Below are 22611 nucleotides of genomic sequence, written 5' to 3'. Positions count from 1 at the left end.
GAAACTAAAAATGTTGACGAAGCAGATTTCTACGTTTTTTAATAAATAATAATAATAATAATAATAATCCAACAACGGCCTCAGTCTATAAATTCCCGTTCCATTTATCTATGTTTTTCACGAACAGAGGAGCAGGCAATAATTTATATTGTTAGGTTTATGGGAAAATGGTCGTATGGTATGGTAGTAAATCAGGGAAAGGAGCGGCTAAGACGGTAAAAAGAAAATGAGAGTGGCAAAATACAGTTTGGGACCTATAGTTTTTATAATGTTACAAATTGATTCCTATAATTTAAACATGAAGGGAAATATAGTTTGCCAGGCGTAAAAGAAATACATGTAAACATTGGTAAACTGTCTCCTAGAAAAATAAATAAACTTAGCCATGAATTAAACAATTTTCTTATATAATATTAAGATGAAAAAACATTTTATCTATTTGAATTAACTTGAATTGACATGTGAAACTCATGAGAATAACTTTAAAAAATATTTAAAAAACTTAATCTTGAATTTACTTAATATTAAAGAATAAAATTAGCAAAACACAACATTTAATTAAAAAAAAACTTCAATGAACTTGAGTCAACCAAACAAACTCGTGACACAAGTAACAGATGTTATCAAATTAAATAAATCTTATACCTCAAAGATTATTTTTTATTTAGTTACACGATAATAAAGTATATTATAATTTTTTTGTATGAATTATTTTCTAAAAAAAAGACAAGATAGATGCATGGGAGAGATAGCAAAAATAGATCATTGATAACAAATTATAAAATTGTATTTGTTTAGATTTGAGTTAAATAAAAAAAATAGATAATTGATAATAAATTGTGAAATTGCATTTTAAAAAAATTGAGGGATAAAAAAATCATAAAAAAAACATTAACTCGAATATTTTAAGTTAACTCATTAAATCTGCGATGTAGTTTATGAATTCAATTGAATTCAATGATCTTTTTATTAATTTTAAAAAAAAAATTAAAATGAGCCTAGATATGTTGACCTAATGGCCCAACTTCTTTGAGCTTTTAAAAAATAACATAAACATGTGAGCCTTCTAGTCTAGTTTGCATATCTAGACTTACTTAGATTTGCTTGTTTTCTTTTGTTTTAAAAAAATCAAACAACTTGTTTTTTACCTTAATTTTTTTAAAAAAAATAAGAAATGATTAAACCCTTTTTTTGCCTCAAAATTATTCCTATAGATAGATGTATCCCCTCGGACAAAGAGAAGAAAAAAATACATAGGTGAAAACTCTTCTTATGAAATAAAACTTAATAACATTAATATTGACTATTTTATAGTCAAAATCATTGAAATTTATGAATTTCTCTCTTTACATCATAATCTAGCAAGTTTCTCTCCTTTCTTGTAAAAAATCACTAAAGTTTAGTACTAAAATTAAATTTTTTAAAAATAAAAGCACTAATTATCTAATAACTAAAGAAAATAAAAGACTAAAATAAAATTTGAAATTGACACTATTTTACCTATTATTTTTATATTAGTCATCTAGCTATTGATTAAACCCTTTTTTTCTTAAACAATAATGCTAATTAGAGTTAAAAAGAGCTCAATATATATAAAAGAGAATCAAATTGAATTTTTTTTTTATAATGATTTATAAGAGTGTGAATAATTTTTACGGTTAAAAGGCCACTTGGTTTATTTTTGTTAATAACTACACCATAAGGAAATTTTGATGATTATACAAGACACCAAAGCACAAAGACAAATGGATTTTTTTTATCACGTAAAAATGGATTTTAAACCTGATAAATTTTTCTGACAATAATGTCAAAATTACAATTATATTTCTATCAATTCCACCAATAAATTTACGTAAAAACGATTTTCGTCAACCTCTGTCCTAGTTTGTAAGCTTTTGGGTAAATTGTATTAAACTTTAGGTATAATTGATCGTTTCAATTTTTGAATATATTTTAAAAATTAACTATTAAATTTAAAAAAAATATATTTTTTTTCAAAAAAAATTCAATTTTTTTCAAGAAAAAAAATTTTCTATATTTTTTTAAATAAAATATGAGTTCTTTAATAAGTATAATAATTAGAAATCCTTCTAAGATGTTTAATGTATTTTCTCAATAAAAAATAAAATTTTATTTTTTTTATTTATTGACATTTATAAAAACAATAGCAAAAATAATAATTTTCAAAATTTTAAGAAAATTCAAAAAATACAATTTTCAAAAATATTTAAAAAATTAAAATATAAAATATAAAAAATTTGAACAATTAAAATTTAAAAGAAATGTTTGGAAGATAAAGATCTCGTTAGGAATGCCGTGGAGGCGATGACGAAGACATGGTTGGCTCGCTGAAAAAATAGTGCTTTTATGAGAAATTTTTATTTCATTGAATTTTTATATCAAATTTATTTTTATTATTTATTTTTATTTTTTATTTTTTATCTATTTTTTTTTTATTTTATCCCTTGATATTTAGATAATTAAAAAAAATATGTTTGTCTTTAATGGATAATACCAGTCTCATGATTGCACTAATTTTAAAGATTATCCCGATTAGATTTTAGTCTTTTTAAGATTTTTTTTTAAATTAATATTTTTTTTAATTAAATTATAAGTTAGTTGAGTTAATAATTTGTGTTAAATCATGAGTTAGTTGAGTTAATATTTTTATTTTATATCTTAAATTATGAGTTAGTTGAGTTAATATTGGTTAACTCGTGTTTATTTTACGTGTTTTTAATTAATTATTTTTAATTTTTTTATATTTAGTTTGATTAAGAATTAATCTTAATTATTTTATTTAATTTATTTTATACGAAATTATCTTCACATCATTATTAAATTATGACTCAATTCTTGCTTTTTTATTCTTTTTCAAATTGCTTTATTTTTTGTGGCAACTTGTAAATTTCATTCAGGCGAGTAAACTGCGAATAGTTTCTTAATATAATGGCACGACAAAATTACAAGAAAAAAAGTTTTGTTAATGAAGTCATATGCCATCTAAAGACAAGCAATCCCTGTTTTGGATGAGCCATTCTTTTGAAAAGCTCTACGCATGTATCATTCCATTTTTTGGGGTGGGGATCACTGGGAAAGTTTGAAACCTGATGCTTGTCGATTATTTTTTGCAAGCATATAATTAAAACGGATATTTATCTTCAAATTTAATAGCTTAGCATGGCAGTTTCTGATTCCTCTTGTCTAATTCAATTCTTGTTTTCCCAACGTACCAAGTAAATTTAGTTTTCGTTTTCCCCATCTTTTGTGATCATCTTGCTTCTTCCTTCATCTTATCAATTCTTTTCACTTCTTTTCTTCATTATGATTCTAATTTGCAGTCAGAGCCTTGTCTGAAAGGTGAAATCGTACCAGTGCAGGATAGGGTTATTGACATTGCAAGTGAAATCAGCTCTAAAGTTATACCAGTGAAGGAGGCTCTTCACAGCTTGAGTAGTTTGGACATCAAACTGAAGGTACTACTACTCCCTTTCACACCTCTGGTTGTGCAGGTGAATGTTCTCATCAAGAAAATTCCCAATTTGAATTCACATATTAGATCAACAAGTATCGAGTCCAAAGATAAAAGCACAAAGGGAAAAAATCCAGCTCTCATGTCTTCTGATCAGTGAATGATGAACTTCTTACAAAAGAATACACAAAACAAGTAAACCAGAGACAAATACTTAATTCAACTAAGCTCGAATATCAAACTAGCCAAGGCTGCAGTCACCTCAGGCCAAGTTTTCTCTGAGCTTCTATGATACTAGATCTTAGATGTTCCTTTCGTAAGAAGTGGCTGGCTGCACTGGAAATTCGTTAGTAGAAGAGCCAGACATCTGTTTACCAACATTGGAAAGAAGGTAAAAGAACATGTGTACTGTCATTTTCTTTGCTAGTTTTTTCTATCATGACTGGAAATTACAAGGCTGAAGAATGTGCTTGACCATTGCTAATACTGTTGGCATACATATAAATGGTGGGATAAATCAGATAGTCATAGTTTCGTCCCATCAAGGCATTATTGGTTTGAGTTGAGTGAAATAATTTTCTCCTCTGACTGTTGAAAAATGAAATACTTTCACACGCTAACCTTCCACATCTCATACGGGAAACTATCTTTCAAGGCAGATTGAGGATTTGTTGAATTGACTTGTCAGATTATCATGTGATTGAAATAGCAGCTGTCATATAATATTCGCACATTATTTACTGTTGTATCATGTTACCACCAGTTTATATGGGAGTTGGCTGCTCATTTGTTTCATGTCAATAGGCTTCCAATGCTGAATTCTTGCAAACCTGTATCGCGAACTCTCTAACATGGGCTGAGAAGGAACCATCCCTGGAATGTGATCAAGCTTTTATCCCATCTCCAGCTGAGCGGATATCATTTGCGGCATTCCAACCTATTAGAAGCAAGTGTTTCATTGTCCTTTATTCTTAACATGAAGAAAAAAATTTCCTTAGAAAGCTTCAGTATTTTGTTGTGGTAATCATTCTAATAGTTGGAATTACATGAAATACTCTTGTGATGAAAAATTGATCTGGCAGTAATCTGCATGTTGCTGTTTTTCCAACAGGATCTTCTGCACAATCAGAAAAACTCAAGTTGCAGCAACAGAAGTTAAGAGCAATGGATCATCTGAAAGACACGCTACAAAGACTGGACAATTCACTAGAATTAGTTAATGAGAATATCTCCATGGTAGCAGCCAAGCTTGCTATTTAATCATTAGAGATGCAGTGGGCTTTAAGTTCCCTTTGATGCACAGTTCATGAGCTATTTTATTAATACTTTTAGCTGTATTTTTCTTCGTTTTGTTTCATATCCTCTCTTATTACTGCATTTTTATCTTCTCAAAGGAGAAATCTTAAATAGTTATAATTTTTATGTAGCAAATTATCATTGTCAATAATATTGTTAGCTAAAGCTATATTGTAAACGAAACTAACACAAGCCCTCGAATGAGAGGATATTTGTATTAATAAATTATATGGGAGGATCATATCATTGATTTCTTTCGATATTTTTCAGTTTTTCGTTTTTAAATGAGAAGGCAGGAAGTTTACAAGATGAATTCATCAGTATATTGGTATTGACCTGTAAAAATTGCGGGCACTTTCTAGTTCTTAAAACCAAAAGAAAAAAGGAAAGCCAAAAAGGAAAATATGAGGCCTGGAATTGTTTGCAGAAAGCTCCAAAAAACAAAAAGAAATATCTGACCTGAAAAGGAAGCAACTAGGATGATTTTTTCATATCATGAAGTTTTGCAACATTCTGTTTCTCTTTTCTTCATCTGTTCTCTAATAAAGAAAGACGGGAGAGCCACTGACATGGGATTTGTCTCAATCTCCTCCTTTGCATTCTCAATCACCACCACCACGGGCACCACCAGAAAGCCATCTCTCCATCACCACTACAGCCACAGCAACCGGCTTCACTTCCTTACAAAGTGTTCTCCTCTTCTTCCTGTACGTTCATTCTCTCTTTTTCAAGTGCTCTTTCTTTAACTAAGAACGCATGCCCTACTATTTACACATATCACGCATACAATAACTGAATCAAGCTACCAGATAACAGGTTTTTGATTATTTGGCACTATGAATGTTGTATTTCGGTAGAGCTTAACATATTTTGTTGAGCTTTAGCAAAAATGTTAAAATTGAAGTTGTTTCATGTTGGAACAATACAACTTTCTGACTCTAAAGCTTCAGTTTATGCTCAGAGAAAATGCAGTGTAAACCTTTTGAGATCATGTAGAGGGAACACTGCCTGCAGAGCTTCTTCCAGCCTATTGAAAATCGAAGATGATATAGATGATGAAGCTTGCGAGTTAGTCAGTGGATTGGAAATTTCAATAGGGGAAGGTGATGATAGCATCGATGCTTATCTGTTAAAGGCAATGAAGAATAATAATGGAACTGGTATATTGCTCTTGTCTGATATTTTTGGGCTCGAAGATTCATCTACAAGAGACTTTGCGTATCGTGTCGCCTGTAATGGCTACAAGTAAGTTGCTTTACCTTGAATTGACAGCTAATTTCCTGATAATGTCGATATTCCTGTCATGTAGCAAACACAATTTACTGATGTTTTTCCTCTGATAGTCACAGACATGACATCAATCACATGTTAGCAATTGCAATACCTATGTCTGGGTCACGGTTAGAATTCATTTTCATCACAAGTTGCAACTGACTCCTTGAAGCTTCCGTAACATGTGTTTATTTATTTGGATTGAAGCGTTCTAGTTCCAGACTTGTTTCGTGGGGATCCGTGGACGAAAGACCAGCCGATGACTTTGTTGGAACAATGGATCACAAAACAGGAACCACAGAGGGTCGCAAAAGACATCGATACATCAGCAAAATGGATGGTTGATGAATTTTTAGCTGCAGGAATCTCGAAGAAGCTTGGCATAATTGGATTTTGCTTCGGAGGAGGCCGAGTGATAGATGCGTTATCCAGAGACCAGGGAGCATTGTTTGGCGCTGGGGTCTCCTTCTATGGTACAAGGATGAACCCATCTTTAGCCTCCTCCATAAAGGTTCCTGTGTTGTTTATTTCAGGAGATAATGACCCTCTATGCACAGTCAGTGTCTTGAAAGATTTTGAAAAGAACATTGGCCAGGGATCAAAGGTGGTGATTTTTGAGGGAAGAGGTCATGGTTTTGCCCATCGACCAAACTGTCCTGAAGAAGACAAAGATGCAGATGAGGCTTTTACAATCATTAGAAAATGGCTGCATGATGGTTTGGTTATACATAACTGATAGCAAGTTCATGAATGTCCATTGTGTATTCACTGTACTCATGACTGCTGGTGCAAAATCTTCCGGTGCTATGTGATGGTGTTTCATCATTACATGTACATGATGGCCGATGATTTCTTGGTGTTACTCGTATAGCAGGCTGCTGCTAGAACTTCCAGTGTCTAACAGACTAGATGCCCTGTCTACTTTGTCCAAGTACAGGAGTAGTTTTTGCACGAAGTTTAGTGTAAGCTAGAATGCCATCCAGGAACAACAGTAGCTTGAGCAGCTCCTGGTTCCATTCCCTCTTTGCATGTCATCACGAGTGCATTCCAAATATTTTGAACTATTTCCCTGGCGTAAGCTATAGTACCATAGTGATAGTATCCATGTAATTCATCATCAAAGATTTACGTTGGACTTTGTTATCATTCACGGGTGCTTTTTGTCTGGCGGCTGCATTTTGGTCTCGTGGCCACTGATGCCTGTGATTCTTTATTCTGTAACGAGCACCAACTAACATTCAAATGACCAGCCAAATTGTTTTCTGAGGACAGGACACCACGAACCTAATATAAGGATATCAAATGCTAGGACAACATCTATCAAGATAGAAAACCTTTGACCTGTTTTCTACCATCTCAGGATAGAATCCCATCTTCTATACAAACCTGACCGCATCTATTCTCTTGGAAATATGTCTCCATCAACTTCTGAGTGTGCCTTTGGATAGAATCTGCACCTTCTTCGCAGGAAATGGTTTTTCTCCTGTGTTTCTTTTAACGTTGCTTTTTTCCTGTTTTTTCTTCCTTTTCTGACAAAGTAGCAGCACAACATAGAAATTCACCCATATGCCAAACAGTTGCCAGCAACTTAGCTTTCATCTTTAGAGTTAAGCTTATGTTCATGATCATTCGCCTTAATCAGCGTCACTAGCAATTAGCATTTATGACGGGGGAGTCGTAGACAAACCATGGTAGAAACGCTGTTTACCAAGCTCAAAATCTTGTCCTTCAGTGCGAATGAGTGAAGTTAATTTTCTTTGATCATAATAAGAATTTCACTGAACTAGTAACATGAACACCCCGATCGCTCGGACAATACGCCATTCCTAATAATGCAATCATATCTGGCAGTTGCAAGCAGTTCTCAACACATTGGTGCTTGGGTTTTTTAGATCCTGGGGCTCGAAGAGTACAATATGTATGACAACACAGATTGTGATGAAGGGAGAAGGGGGGAGAGGGGGGAGAGGGGGAATCAGATGCAAATTACACATCCTGAGTAACCAAAAAGACGTGTCCTGCTACCTCCCAACAAGCAAGTCACAGTATGACAGAAGAGATCCTACATTACAGCGTGACTGAAAGTAAATTGCATCAGGCAACAGTTTTCTGTAAGATTTTACCTTTTTTTGAAAAAAATAAAATAACTTTGCATATAAGATCTCCACCTTATGGTTTCACTTGAGTCTATTATTTCTTTCGTTTTCTTGGTATTAAAACTTTACCCTGATAGAATTACAGGACAGAAGGTAACAATCTATTGGAAATTTGGAGTACATTAACAGTGTAGCCATCAAGGGAAATGTTCATTCTACAATTTAAAAAGCCACCCGGGAAAAAGGACAACAGCAATCTCATTTTAAGAAAATTCTGATCTGTAACCAGGCAACTTGAGGATCGCTTCATATAACATTTCTCAGTCCTGGCCATCCTGGAAACAAAAGAGCACCACATAAGCAGTCTCTTCATGCAGATTCTTATGATAAACATAAACATGATTTGAAAAAAAAATCACAAGTAAAGATCCAACAGATCTTATAGATCACAATTTCACAATGCAATAATCCACTGAAGTCACCAGGCTCCCTTCAGTTGGTGCATAAACATAAAAAAATTCACCCAATTCAGATTCTTCATCATTATTATTGAGCTGGCCGTAGGAATTTTTACAAGGAATTGTAAGAAATCAACAAAACTCCAGTTAAATTATATTTTTCACAATAAATATATAACATTATTCTAACCTAACCAAATTCAATTCCAAAAGATCATGAATGTCTGAACAATGTAGTCGACGTACAGCTGCATGAGATCATACTAGAAATAAATGGCTATAATATCATTTCAGAAAACTAAATCAAATGCATAGAACTTATGACCTCATTAGTGAGCATGAACAAAGTCACTCAATGCTATGCACAATATTAGTCTAAATTGATATGCAAACATTTTGGTGGAGATTGGATCAGCTGATTAAATTAAATTTACATCTTTGTCATAATTCTTGAAAAAGTTTTGCTGCCATTTGTACTGAGACTAAGGTTATCAAGATAAAGTAGGCAGAATGAGTGCAACACACAATGTTAAACTGAGCAACCTGCAAAATTCATATCATAACAGCCAACCGTGAGAAAAAAATGAGAGACAGTGCCTGAAGGTCTTGGCACAATATACTTATGGTGGCCATAAGGAAAACCCACACACGCAAAATGAATATTAAGAAAATCCTGCCTGTGTCAAAACTAGATTAAAAGCTATACAGATATGACATGCTAACATACCATGTGCCATCATGCTTCTAGATGGGAATTGTGTAGTAGTGTCAGTAGAGAAGAGGCCAAACACACAACAAAATTAAGGGATCATGTGAAATATTAAGAAAAAATTCTTCCAATTTTCATAAATAGATAAATTATAACATCACCCTGTTCAATCTTCTTTTTTTTTCCTTTATCATTATAACAGAAAAAATTTCAAATCATCTTTGTATTGTTATTTTATAACTAATCACTTGATTCAAGGACCTTTCACACCAGGAAAAGTAACTCATGGAGAATAATATATAACAGTATGTTCACAAAATATACATCAAAGACTACAAAAGTATCAGTGAAAGAAGCACAAAAAGGAGTGGAAATATTTTATTTATGGAAATATTTTTTGTTATCATCAGCATACCTGAGAAGCAGGAACACTGGGAGTATTCAGAGGTGTTAACTCCTTGTGAGCACTTGATGTTTTCTTGGGACATTCCATCTGTGCAGGTGATCCCTGAAAAATACGAGAACAGTCCGTGTATGCAGACCCAATGCCTACTCCAGCACCGAAAGCCACAGATGCCCAACGAGACACAGGGGACCCTATTTAAAAAAAAAATGATCACAATAATCAATTTGAATCCTCGATAAAGGGAAAAAACATGCAGTGACCAGTCAACAAAACATAAGAGTTGAACTGTCATTGCAATAGAACACGTTTTCGCATCAAGCATTAAATGTGAGGCGTTTAATTACCAAACTATCCAAACCATTCAGATACTCAGAACTTAAAGATGCATCACCGCGGAAAGGTTTTGCTGTTTACATTTTAGGGATTCTTTTAGATAAATGCAAGGTTGATCATTGGAAATTTTAAGGAGTAAGGAACAAAACACAGTACCCCCACAAATTTACCATTAAGAAAATCATCAATTTCACAAAACTCAACACACGGGTCATTCAAAGCATAGAGAGAGAGAGAGAGAGAGCAAATTTCAATTAGAGCATTGAATTATCCATGAAAAAATGCAGAAAATGGAAGCCACTTTCATTAAAATCCAAAGAGAGAATCTGGGTTATCTACTAAAATAACAGCATTGAAGAATTTTGGGTTCTCGACTAAAATAGCAGCATTGGAGAATTTGGGCAAAGAAAATATCATCATGGCTGTGAATTAGCACGAAAATCAAGACTGAACACAAAGCAATTAAGGTGGCAGTAACAAATATCTGAGAAATAAACTAAGAAAAAGGAATATATATTCATTAATTAAAAATAACGAAAGAAGAAAAAGGGAGAGACTGACTGAAGAGGAGAAGACCGCCAAAGGCACCGGCCAAGGAAGAGTAAACGAAGCGACGGACAGACAGATCGAGACACGCGTCCCATTTAGCATTCACGTCGGTTTTCCCTGCCATTGATTTTATTTCTATCGCTTCTTCTTCGATTTTGAGTTGAAGGGAACCAGCCAAGGGTTTTCCTTTATGCCTTTCTTTCTCTCTTTCCTTGCTTCTCGCCTGAAAATACCTTGTCTCTTCTTTTTGGGAAGCCCTCCTCTTCTATTAATTAATTAATTAACATACGAAAATCACAGTTTGATTATAACAGTGAAATTATATTTTTATCTCTAAAAAATCCATTTGAACCGGCACATGGGGTAGATTTATATTTTCACGCCATTCATTTATCATTTTATAATTATTAAAGGATATTTTTATCTTTTTATAAACTTTTTCATAATAAATTTATTTTAGTACCATCAAAAACAAAATTTCACTCGTATTTTTTACTTTTGACTTTTTCTAAGTGCAGTGCAATGACACTATCACTCTTAAAATAAAAAATTTCAAAACATCGTTTAAAAAAACAATTCATCATTTCAAGATTGGTTGGTTTTTTAGTAATAATTATTTGATCTTAAATAATTTTTTTAATATATAAAAAATAAAATGGCATTGATTTATGGCAGTTATTTAACTATTTTTAAACTACGTGTATAATTAATTTTGATTATAAAAAAAATTTGTTATATTATATTGTATGATGCATCAAAATGTTTTTTTAGAGACTATATATATGGTAATGTTGGTTTGATTTTTTTTTCCTTAGTTTTTCTCTTATCTCTCTTGATTTGTGCATTCACCATGAAAAAAATCACAACAACCCTTAAACTTCTTTTCCCTTTAAATTTAGTCTTTATTTTATTTGTTTTATTTTGAAAAATTACTTCAAATGAAAAGTTTTTCAATTTTATCCTTCATTGGTTCATATTTTTTTGGTTATTTTTTTGTTTGATATTATTTATTAATTTTATTTATTTCTTGTGATTTTATCCTTATTTTTTTATGTTTGATCCTCATTCTTTTATTGTTATTTTTTTTCCAATTATATCTTTCAAAATTAAATTGGTTTAAGGTTGGTCTTCTTGGTTTAGCCATGGTTTACAGTTTTTAAAGACTAACCCTGGTTAAGATGATTTTTTTTCTTGTTTGCTTGGTTTTTCATGTTATTAAATTGAGGTTTTTTTTCTTTAGCCCAATTTAGGATTTTACAAGTTGTAATTTTTAAAGACTAACTCTAGTTTAAAGAACTTTTTTTGGTTTGCTCGATTTTTCATATTATTAAATTGATGTTGTTTATATATATATATATATACATAAAAACTTAAAATTTGTACTACCTCAGGGTGTTACGGTAATCACTAATATAGGTTTACTCAAGTTTTTTTTCACATTTTACTTTTAATATTTAATTCGTTGTAATTGAGCTTTCCATTTTGTTTCATTGTGGATTCCATGATTTTATTATTATCTTATACCTATGTTGTGACTTTCACAGGATAACTGTGGTTTATCCAAGTCAATCAAGTATCCTATTGTTTCATTATCGTGTATAGTTATCTTTTTAAAAAATTATTGTGCAGTGCATTATCATTTAAGTATTTAAAAAATATTTCGGTTAATATTAATCAAATTTTTAACTTTCTAATATTTTTATAATTTTTGTAGGTTGAAAAACAAAATTCAACCCATGGCATAGCAATAGCCAAGAAAAACTAGTTGATTCTATAATATGTTTATGATGGTATAAAATGACAAACATTTTAATTTAGATATCTTAGGTTTTACATGGTATTGATTTTTTATAAGCACACCTTGTAGTTTTAACTAGCTATTTAACTATAATTAGATGAGATTTTTTAATAAAAAAATTCAATACACAAACTTTTAAGATATTATTTTTACATTAAAAAAATCATAAATGTAAACCAAAAGGTCAATACATGCATCTAATTAAATAAATTAAAAATCACATGTGTAAATAAATAAAAAAACAAATCATAAACAATAACTAAAAATAAAACTGAAAAAAAAAACATTGAAAAATAAATAGATTAAGATATTTAATCTCGTAACACAGATTATTTATCTAATTGTGTTTAATAAACTTACTTATTAAATTTATTTTTTATTAAATCAAATGATAATAAAAAAAGACACACTCATAAAACAAATTAAATAAAAGGAAAGGAAAACGATATTATGCAATGGTGCACATAGTATAAATATTATTTAAAAATTATTTTTTATTTTTAAAAATAAAATTCATCTATATAAAATAAAAATAATCATTAATGAATGAAAATAATCTCTTCAAAAACTAAACACGAACAAAAAATACCTTTATTTATAAAAGGTTAAATAAGAAAAATAAAAAAAATCACATAGGCTATTAATTAAAATATAAATTAAAAATTATTAAAAAACATATAAAAAGGGATATCAATTAAAAATAAAAAAGTAAAATTATATATATATATATATTAAATATAATGGAGTGAATAACATGTTGTCACCTCAAATATTTTTTTTAATAAATCAGAGCACACGTTGTCTCATTTTCCTAGATTTTGCCCATTGTGATGCATAAAAAATTAGGTTATTTTTTTGTTTAGAAATTCATTTTTCAACCTATTTTTTACTAAAACACATAGAAAAGAGCCTAAACACTTGACAAAACTTACAAATAGCTTTAAAAAAAAAAACTCAAAATCAACCTGATATAAAAAATCTTTTTAAACTTAAATTTGATTTTTTAGACAACTTTAAAATAAAAAAACACATACATGAAACTTTCTTCAAACTCATTAATACTAAAATCAATTATTTTAATAATTAAAATTGATATTAATATTGATTTTCTCTCTTTACCTCGTGTATTTAGCAATTTCTCTCTTTCTCTTTCTCTTCTTTTTCAAGCTAAAGATTAAAAAAGTTGTTAAAATAAATTTTTATATCAAAATTAAAATATTTAGAAACTAAATAGGTACAATCTAAAAAATAGAAAGCTAAATTAAATTTTTTATTAAAACTTTGAGACCATCATCTATTTATGATGTCTTTTCTACTTTGATGTTTTTTTTTTCAACTTTATTTTTAATCATCAAGTTTGATTCAATTATTTTTTAATTTAACTCCAAAAAAGCACAATATTTTACCCGATTTATGCAATAGTTTTTATATTGAATATTGAATGTGAATCCAATATTTATTATTAACGTAAGATTTGGGCTTTGGATGGCACATTTAAGAAAACAAAGGTGTACTTGGTTTGTGAAAAATGGAAGTGAAATGAACCCTTATGTCTTCATAGAGTGTTTGAGAAATGGGTCTAAGACCAACTCTACATGTGTAATTTTGTTGTAATTTTTGTGATTATAATTTAAAAAAATATTTTTTAAACAAATATTTTTAATTATTAGTTTAGAAAATAGATTTTAAAATATATGTTTTAGTTAAAACTATTATAAAGATAAAAAAAATATGTAAAATAAATAAAAAGCATGTTTTCAATTATTTTAACTTTTACAAAAATAAGATTTAAAATACAATTATATACCTGTTAAATTAAAGCACAAGGACTGGGGTCCTAAAAAACAGCTTTGAAACTATCCCCGTTAAATTCGTAAGTAAATGTAGTAATTCTTTTATATCTACAATTTAAAAACGTTGTTCAAAAACCATTTCATAAAAACTTGATTTTTTATTTAAAATTATATTTTTAAATTGTTTTGATATATTATTTTCAATTTAAAAATAAAAAATAATATTATTTTAATATATTTTCAAATACAAATTATTTTAAAAAATAATCTTTATCACAGTATTAAATAATATAAAATAATCTTTAATCATCTACCTTGTTTATATCTTGGACACCTTTTTTTTTTCTTTTCTTTTATTAAGAGTAATAAATAAATTTTGAATAAACATGAGGGGGATTTTTTTTATTAAAAAAAACGCTAAGATCAACACCAAAAAACAAAAACATTGAGAAGCAGGGAAACATTTGTTGGGTAAATTAAGGCATAAGAAATATAAAATATAACAATAACTTCGATCAAAGGAATAAATATTTATATTCCTATTTGCATTTTTCCCTTCTAGTACATGAATTAAACACCTGCATATTTAGCTGATTATCAAAGAAGTCAGAGAATACATGCTTCTCTCAAAACTACTTTTTACATGATTTTTTGAGATAATAAATTTGTTTTTTCTAAAATAAAATTGTTTCTCAAATGCTTCTACTTTTTAAAAACTCTTATAATTTTGAAAATAGTAGAATAAAATGGAAACATAATAAAATAAAAATAGAAAAATAGATATCTGCATATATACACATGAAATTTTGTATCATGACATTTATATAAATGTTTTTAATGTGTTTAATTGAAATAAATAAAATAAAAATAAAAAGCATTGATAAAAATAATTAAAAAAAATTAAATATAATTTCGTCTTCAACAAGAAGAAGAGAATGAATTTTTTTAAAAGAAACCAACAATTATATATTAGTTCTATTGATTGTATGTTAATTATCATAACATTATTGCCTCTATTACCATTAATGATGGTGGTAACATTTTTTTTTCAAAAACTATATTATTATTATTATTATTATATTACCACTCTTTTACCTTCTTTATGGTGGTGGTGATTTTTTTTAAAAAATACATTATTATATTAAATATTATCATTATCCTCACATCTACTTTGTTTTCTTTGTTATTATTATCATAATTATTTTTTTATTTTTACTACTATTTATTTTAATAAAATTGTTTTTTCAACTATTATTTATTTTCATTTTAAAAGCAAAGTATTGCAAATTTTAATTTTGATTTTTTTATTACTATTCCAAACATAATATTAAATTTAAAGTTAATTCTCATTCCAAATGTTTGATTCTTATAAGCTTGCTTGCTATATTTAAAGTTGTACACTGATATAACTTATGGTTAGGTCTTCAGTTAAACATGATAGAAATTTAGTTGGGAGTTTGGGTTTGAAGCAAAGACCATTTGTTCAAGTGAAAAGTTTTTTCTTGGATTTTTCTTGTATTTCATTCGGTCATAATAGGCTTTCATTTTAGAATGTATTCAACTAAATTATGTTTATTGATGTTGATGAGTTTGACCTAATTATAAAAAAATTGATTTTAGATGAATATGATTTCGATCTTGTAAATGTACATGGGCTTGGGTTCCATAGAATCCAAGGTGATTGAAATTAATTAGGGCGTTGGAGTTTTTTTTCTAAAAGAATTTGTAAAAATTCCTAGTTAAGTTTGAGTTTATGATAAGCAATTATAAAATTAAATTATAGAGGGATTATTGTCTTTTTATTGGACAATGATTCTATATCTAATTTGAAAACTAAGGGATGAGAGTATATGGAAGTAAATCTTCTTATTTATTTGTTCATTACAAGCAAGGATTCATTTCCTTACAAAGAAAACAAAACACACTCAGATTTGGAGAACCTTTCTTGTTTTTTTCTTTCTTTTCTCTTGTAGGATTTCTTTATTTTAAAAGAAGATTGTGGAAGGTTTTTAAAAATGAAGAATTCAACAACTCTTTTTCTTATTTTTAAGGGCATCGATTTGACCAAACAAGGAAAGAAGATCAATAATTCAATATAGCATGTTCTTAGCATGAAAAAGGGTCTAAAAAAGATGGCGATCACATATTATTCCCACACATGTTAGACTCGACCATACAAGGAAATTAATCAAGATAAGGACATTTTTTATGGCTAATTGTTTCCTTGTATTATTCTAAATATTTTACTTAGTTTTTAATCTATTTTATTTTTGATGGCTAATTATTTCCCTGTATTATTCTAAATATTTTGCTTAGTCTTTAATCTATGTTAAGTATTATTTAAACCATAATATTTTAGTTTAGGTTTTTAATTTCAGTTGGGATTGTTTTGGCCTAAATTAAGTATTTTAAGTTTGTTTTAGATATTAGACTCATGTTAGCTAAAAGCCTAATGGTTTATAATCTAATATGGGTCTATTAAGGTTAGTTATCATAGGACTATATAATGTCTTTTTTTTTACTAATTTCAATAGCTTTTAGATAAACAATATTATTGTGTTTTGTTTGAAGCAAACATGTTATTTGTTGTGATAAGAAAAAAGCCTAACTTATCAATGTATAACTGAAATTATTATTATTATTAGCATTATCATTATTAATAATATTACCATGATTATTATTACAATTATTATTGTTATTATTATTGAAAAAATAAAAAATATGAACTTGATTTGTAAGATATAATTGAAAATTATAAAAAAAATTGATTAAAAAACCCAAGAAAAACAATAAAAAAATCAAAAGAAAAGAGATAAAATTAAAATCACTATTATTATTGAAAAAAAATCATAAAATTGATTTGAATAATCAAATTGCAAGCCATAAAAACTTTGATAAAATAGCAAAGAAAAACAATTAAGAAATTAAAAGTAAAAGGATTGAATTGAAATATGTCATGTATACAAATTAAAAACTAAGAGTTAAATTGGAAAACAAATAAAATTTCAACAAATGATAAAATAAATACAAAACAACAATCGAAACTCAAAGGTCTAAATTTAAAATAACAAAAAAGAGAATCATAATATATTTACAAGAATAAAAAAAATAAAGAAAAACAAAAAAAAGGTTGCTAGCGATACACTAGCTAAATTTGAAGCACACATGCCATATATTATAAAAAAGAATATGGTAAGGTATAATATGATATGGCAAATGAGTATTTTTTACAACTAGAAACTATTATCTATGTTGTTTAAAGTGTACGGTGGTTCCAACGCATTGACGCGTGCTAATAATTTTTTTAATAAAAAAATATTAATTTAATGGTAAATTACATAACTATCCTCAATTAAACTTATAATTAACAAAAAAAGATTAAAAAACTAAAATACCCCTGATAACAATGAACTAAATGTCTTGCATTCGAGAGTACATGTGTAATTTTATTTGTGTATATAAATGAAAGATACATAAATACCCCTATAGGACACCACTTAATTTTTTTTGGTCTTGAGGATATTTTGGTTATTTTAATATTTATAAAAATATTGAATGAACAAAAATACCATCAAACAAATTAATAATGATTTATAAACCATGTAAAAATATCAAAATACTCATAACCCAAATACATTATATTTTGATGAGAAGGACAAAATCATCACACATTATAATGGTGAATAGAAAAATATGAGGGGGCTACAATGAATCTCCCATGCCTTTTAGTGTATTTGTTATAATAAGAGCATACAAAATATAAAAAATTGTTCAATGTAAGCCTGAACATGCAAAATAAAATTTACAACAAATATGTTTTCAACATAAATATAATAAAAAGAGTACTAGCATGCATACTAAATATTTATTTAAACTTGCAATATATATAAGATTAAAGTATTTAACATGCATACTAATAATAAAAATAACATTGATTAAATTAAAAAAAAAATATTTATTTGTTAAAGTGCTTTAAATAAATGAAACTCTTATTGTTATCAAAGATAAATCATTTATTCTTTAAAATTCTATTCATTCTTATTTATGCAGCCAAAATGTTTTAGAATGATTCACAAAATTAAAGAAGCAAAAGTGGTAAATATTATGAAAAAATCTGAAAAATGTAAGTTTGAAACTATTCCTTCACCTTTTTTTTTTATAGTAAAGAATTAATTAAAGAATTAACTGTTATAATTATCAATATTTAATTAACTACCATAATCAAGAATTAAATCTAAAAAAATTAAGAAGTTTTTTATATTAATTTTTAATTCATCCAAGCAACATATTTGTATAAAACTATAACATAAGTGATTTTTTTTGTGCTACATGAACAACAAATAGCTTCATTATAATATTTTTTTTATTTTTTTCAACAACAATTAGAAATGAAAATAGATATTCACTAGTCATATTTCTTTTTATATTTATACCTTACATAATACTCATTGAATAAAAAAAATATTTATATTTTATTCATCAAGTTTCTATATCTATATGATAATTTATTTTATGATTTTTATTCATTATTTAATAAAAAATAAATTAGTAATTTATATTTAAAGTGTGTGTATATATATTAAAACAAATTCAACAATTGTGGTTTAGTGAAATGTCATTAATAACCTATCTCTCTGTTAATGGATTATCAAATTATCTTTATTGAAGTAAACCTAAAAGTTCTTTTAGTAAAAAATTCACGAGATTTTTTAAAATTATTTTTTATTTATCTATAATTTATTTAAATTATATTAATTAAATAATTTCACAGTAGCATACCATCCAAAACCATGACACCAAAGACAAAAACTGTTTAAGAGTTGAACCACGGACATCAATTGTTGGCTAAAAAACATAAAAAAGAAGAAGAGAAAGAGTCATAAGCATAGAAACCTTAAGCTATAAAACAATCATTTAATGGGGTGAAAATTTATGTTTTAAAATTGAATCATATTTAATAAAATTTAACAAGATTTAAAAATTAATATGAAATTCTTTAGATTATCAATATATGTATTTTTTTTGTTACACATTGTCCGTTTCACCGTAAACTTTTTATTTTTATTATTTTTTCTCAGTAAAATTTGATGAGTCAAGTTTTTCTATATCTATATTCTATTTATTGCTTATTAAAATTTAAATATTTTAATAATTATATAAGTATTCATTGTATAATTATTATTTATTATTCAAAAAAATAAAATAGTATATATATATATATATATATAAGCTCAGAGTTCAGATCGGGTGTTCATATAGTAAAATAACTATGCCAAACAAAGTTGAAATTAAATTATCATATCATAATCTATTGCAAACAAAAGAAAATAAATAAATGTAATTTGAATATCTTACACGTGTAAACGCCTGAGTAGAGTTGAAAAGGACCGTTTTGTTTTGACATGAAATAAAGAAAAGAAAATTAATATATCTTAATTTGTCTTCTAACAGTACATATGGCTTAGGATTCCACATCTCTCTGCGGCTCTCTCTGCTCCTCTTGAACGTGTCTTAAAAAAAAAAAGACAGAATAAAAACAGCAAGTCAGTTGGCGTGACCAATTTCCTTTCCTAAACATAAAACACTCTGTGTTGTGTCTAGCCTACACGCTTAACCTAGTCACTTTCTCACCTTACCAAGTAATGGCCCAAGAATCGACTCCACCGCCCGTAACACCGCCGCCGCCTCCATCACTTGAGCAAGCTCCACCTTCTCCAGCCATGGTGAAAGATAAAGGAGACTTGCCGCCACCAGCACCAGCACCAGCTGAAGAAGCTGATTCACCGGGGGCAAAGGGGAAGGAGTTACAGGGGCCAACACTACCACCGCCACCGGAAGGTGAGCAAAAGGACTCTAGATCATCATCATTGGCGGCGATGATGGAGAAAGAAGAGTCAGTTTTATCACCACAACCACCTCCTGAGGAGAAAACTGAGGTAACTGAAAAGTCAGCGGCTACTAAAGAAGAGGCTGTTGCTGTTGCCGATGCCGACACTGGGAAGGAGAAGCAAGTACAAGAGAATAAAGTTCCTCAAACTTTGGTTTCTTTTAAGGAAGAGAGTAACCTAGTGTCTGATCTCTCTGATATCGAGAGAAAAGCTTTAGAAGAACTGAAGCAGTTGGTTCAAGAAGCTCTCAATAGTCACCAGTTTAGCACTGCTCCACCAAAAAAAGAAGAGAGACTAAGTGTTATTATCACCCAAGAAGCACAAACAACTCAAGAAACCTCCAAAACTGAAGCATCAGCGTCAGAATCTGATGTTAGTACTGAGATTAAACCACCAGCAGAGACTCAGGAATCAAAAGTTGAAGAAACCCCAGAAAAAGAATCACAAGAAGTGGCAAAAGAAGAGCAAAAGGCTGTATCTTCACCAGAGGAGATCACTATATGGGGGATCCCTCTTCTGAAAGATGATAGAAGTGATGTGGTTCTCTTGAAATTCTTGAGGGCAAGGGATTTTAAGGTAAGAGATGCATTTGTAATGATCAAGAACACAATTCAATGGAGGAGGGACTTCAAAATTGACGAGCTTGTTGACGAAGATCTAGGTGATGATTTGGAGAAAGTTGTGTTTATGCATGGTTATGACAGGGAAGGGCATCCTGTGTGTTATAATGTGTATGGTGAGTTTCAAAATAAAGAGTTGTATCAGAAGACATTCTCTGATGAGGAGAAAAGATTGAAGTTTTTGAGGTGGCGGATTCAGTTCTTGGAGAGGAGTATTAGGAAGCTTGATTTTAGTCCTAGTGGTATTTCCACCGTCTTCCAGGTTAATGATCTCAAGAACTCTCCAGGACCCGGAAAGAGAGAGCTTAGGTTGGCTACTAAACAGGCTCTCCTATTGCTTCAGGACAATTACCCTGAGTTTGTGGCCAAACAGGTAGATTCTCATGACTATTTTCTTTCTTGATTGGATTTTGCTTGAATGGTTTGTTTGTGATGTACTGAGTGTTGTGGTTTTTGGTTTTGTTAGGTGTTCATCAATGTCCCTTGGTGGTATCTTGCATTTTATACAATGATCAGTCCATTTATGACACAAAGAACCAAAAGCAAATTTGTATTCGCAGGCCCATCAAAATCTGCTGAGACACTTTTCAAGTTAGTGAAGTCTCTAAATCATTTAATTTTTGCCGAAATAGGGTCCCTTGATGGTCCTCTTGAGAATTTTCTTCTCATATTTATTGTTTGATTTAGACTCTAAAGCTAAAACTGGTGAAACAGATATATATCTCCTGAGCAAGTTCCTATTCAGTATGGTGGCTTGAGTGTGGATTTCTGCGACTGCAACCCTGAATTTACTATTGCTGATCCTGCTACTGAGATAACTGTAAAACCAGCAACCAAGCAAACTGTGGAAATTATAATTTATGAGGTACAAATTCACTACTCCCTTTGTGCTATACTACTTACAATTGATCCATGCTACTGTACAATTCTTAACTCCTATTAACTGGCTTTGATTATGGACATTTCTGCCATGCTAAGAATGCTTGGCTATGAACGAAAGGTTTGTTCTGTTTTTGAAGTATGAATTTGTGCATTGCAGAAATGTTTCATTGTTTGGGAGTTGCGAGTTGTTGGATGGGAGGTGAGTTATAGTGCTGAATTCGTGCCCGATTCTAAAGATGCATACACAATTATAATAACAAAACCCACAAAAATGACTCCAACCAATGAGCCAGTGGTGTCTAACAGCTTCAAAGTTGGTGAGCTGGGAAAAATATTGCTCACAGTTGACAACTCTACCTCAAAGAAGAAGAAACTTCTCTATAGGTTCAAGATAAACCCCTTCTCAGATTGAGGAACTCTTTGTATTTAATGTTTCCATCTCAGATAGTTGTGGAAATTGAATTAATTTTATGTACTCTGTGTGAGCCTTTTGTCTTTTTTTTGGCTTTGGTTCTTTTTGGTGGGTGGCATGGCTGGTTGAGAATAGCACGTGGTTTGCATTTGGTGTTTTTTTTTTCAATCATCTTGGGGAAAACAAACACAGATGTGAGGGAAAATGGAGGGGTGTGTGGTTGTGAAACTTATATATACATAAATGTGCCATTTCATTGAGGCGTTTTGCGATGCGCTTTCTCGTTTATCTGGATGTCAATATTTCAGTACCATTTAACTTTATGTAATCTCAAAACTCTTATGTTATTACGACATCGAATGCTTCAATTTGACATCATCTTTAAAGTTGAATATTGTAATCCAAGCAAGAGTTGATCCATTTTTGACTAGTGCCCTTGACGGATTGGTGCTTACCTAACTATTTCCAAAGGTCAGAAAATTATGGCGGGGAAAGAAAAAGAAAATTAGGCTTCATTTTGGTATTGGATGTTGAAGATAACACATACGGTTATTCTTACCTGTCATGTAAGTTTGTAGCTGTAAAGTGTGCCTACCCTCCCCTATAGTTGACACTACTGTGGCATTT

The 22611-nt window shown here is 29.5% G+C and overlaps 4 protein-coding genes across 5 annotated transcripts; 3 read left to right on the top strand and 1 right to left on the bottom strand.

Moving 5' to 3' along the window:
• The first annotated feature begins 24 nt into the window (after positions 1 to 24).
• LOC105130630 (patellin-3) lies at positions 25 to 22272 on the top strand. Of its 2 annotated transcripts, XM_011033203.1 has the most exons (5): positions 25 to 60; positions 19702 to 21063; positions 21157 to 21281; positions 21405 to 21555; positions 21730 to 22272. In XM_011033203.1, the coding sequence occupies exons 2-5, from the start codon at positions 19825 to 19827 to the stop codon at positions 21982 to 21984; spliced, it is 1770 nt and encodes a 589-aa protein (XP_011031505.1). In that variant the 5' UTR covers positions 25 to 60; positions 19702 to 19824; the 3' UTR covers positions 21985 to 22272. The 2 variants fall into 2 exon arrangements, with proteins under 2 accessions (XP_011031505.1, XP_011031504.1); XM_011033202.1 differs by lacking the exon at positions 25 to 60 and having other exon boundaries at positions 19650 to 21063.
• Positions 168 to 4732, top strand: LOC105130813 (uncharacterized). The gene is made up of 4 exons (XM_011033497.1): positions 168 to 215; positions 3342 to 3476; positions 4277 to 4418; positions 4584 to 4732. The coding sequence occupies exons 1-4, from the start codon at positions 168 to 170 to the stop codon at positions 4730 to 4732; spliced, it is 474 nt and encodes a 157-aa protein (XP_011031799.1).
• On the top strand, positions 5245 to 7225 carry LOC105130628 (carboxymethylenebutenolidase homolog). Its single transcript, XM_011033200.1, has 4 exons — positions 5245 to 5475; positions 5730 to 6013; positions 6248 to 6803; positions 6876 to 7225. The coding sequence occupies exons 1-3, from the start codon at positions 5248 to 5250 to the stop codon at positions 6774 to 6776; spliced, it is 1041 nt and encodes a 346-aa protein (XP_011031502.1). The 5' UTR covers positions 5245 to 5247; the 3' UTR covers positions 6777 to 6803; positions 6876 to 7225.
• On the bottom strand, positions 8181 to 10848 carry LOC105130629 (uncharacterized). Its single transcript, XM_011033201.1, has 3 exons — positions 10604 to 10848; positions 9719 to 9900; positions 8181 to 8471 (listed from the first exon to the last, which is right to left on the bottom strand). Exons 1-3 carry the CDS (start codon positions 10713 to 10715, stop codon positions 8457 to 8459), a joined length of 309 nt encoding a protein of 102 aa, XP_011031503.1. The 5' UTR covers positions 10716 to 10848; the 3' UTR covers positions 8181 to 8456.
• Positions 22273 to 22611: the final 339 nt, after the last annotated feature.

The sequence above is a fragment of the Populus euphratica genome, unplaced genomic scaffold (assembly GCF_000495115.2).
Source record: "Populus euphratica unplaced genomic scaffold, PopEup_1.0 scaffold29.1, whole genome shotgun sequence".
NCBI classification, from domain to species: domain Eukaryota; kingdom Viridiplantae; phylum Streptophyta; class Magnoliopsida; order Malpighiales; family Salicaceae; genus Populus; species Populus euphratica.
This window is presented reverse-complemented; position numbering and strand designations above follow the sequence as displayed.

Excerpts from the sequence above, each read along its gene's own strand:
- LOC105130813 (XM_011033497.1), top strand. The coding sequence starts at position 168 with ATGGTCGTATGGTATGGTAGTAAATCAGGGAAAGGAGCGGCTAAGACG. Across the intron at positions 3,477-4,276 it reads GTTTGGACATCAAACTGAAG|GCTTCCAATGCTGAATTCTT; the intron begins GTACTACTACTC and ends TCATGTCAATAG. Across the intron at positions 4,419-4,583 it reads GGCATTCCAACCTATTAGAA|GATCTTCTGCACAATCAGAA; the intron begins GCAAGTGTTTCA and ends TTTTTCCAACAG.
- LOC105130628 (XM_011033200.1), top strand. The coding sequence starts at position 5,248 with ATGATTTTTTCATATCATGAAGTTTTGCAACATTCTGTTTCTCTTTTC. Across the intron at positions 5,476-5,729 it reads AGTGTTCTCCTCTTCTTCCT|AGAAAATGCAGTGTAAACCT; the intron begins GTACGTTCATTC and ends GTTTATGCTCAG. Across the intron at positions 6,014-6,247 it reads GTCGCCTGTAATGGCTACAA|CGTTCTAGTTCCAGACTTGT; the intron begins GTAAGTTGCTTT and ends TTTGGATTGAAG.
- LOC105130629 (XM_011033201.1), bottom strand. The coding sequence starts at position 10,715 with ATGGCAGGGAAAACCGACGTGAATGCTAAATGGGACGCGTGTCTCGAT. Across the intron at positions 9,901-10,603 it reads TGGCGGTCTTCTCCTCTTCA|GGTCCCCTGTGTCTCGTTGG; the intron begins GTCAGTCTCTCC and ends TTTTTTAAATAG.
- LOC105130630 (XM_011033203.1), top strand. The coding sequence starts at position 19,825 with ATGGCCCAAGAATCGACTCCACCGCCCGTAACACCGCCGCCGCCTCCA. Across the intron at positions 21,282-21,404 it reads TCTGCTGAGACACTTTTCAA|ATATATATCTCCTGAGCAAG; the intron begins GTTAGTGAAGTC and ends CTGGTGAAACAG. Across the intron at positions 21,556-21,729 it reads TGGAAATTATAATTTATGAG|AAATGTTTCATTGTTTGGGA; the intron begins GTACAAATTCAC and ends TGTGCATTGCAG.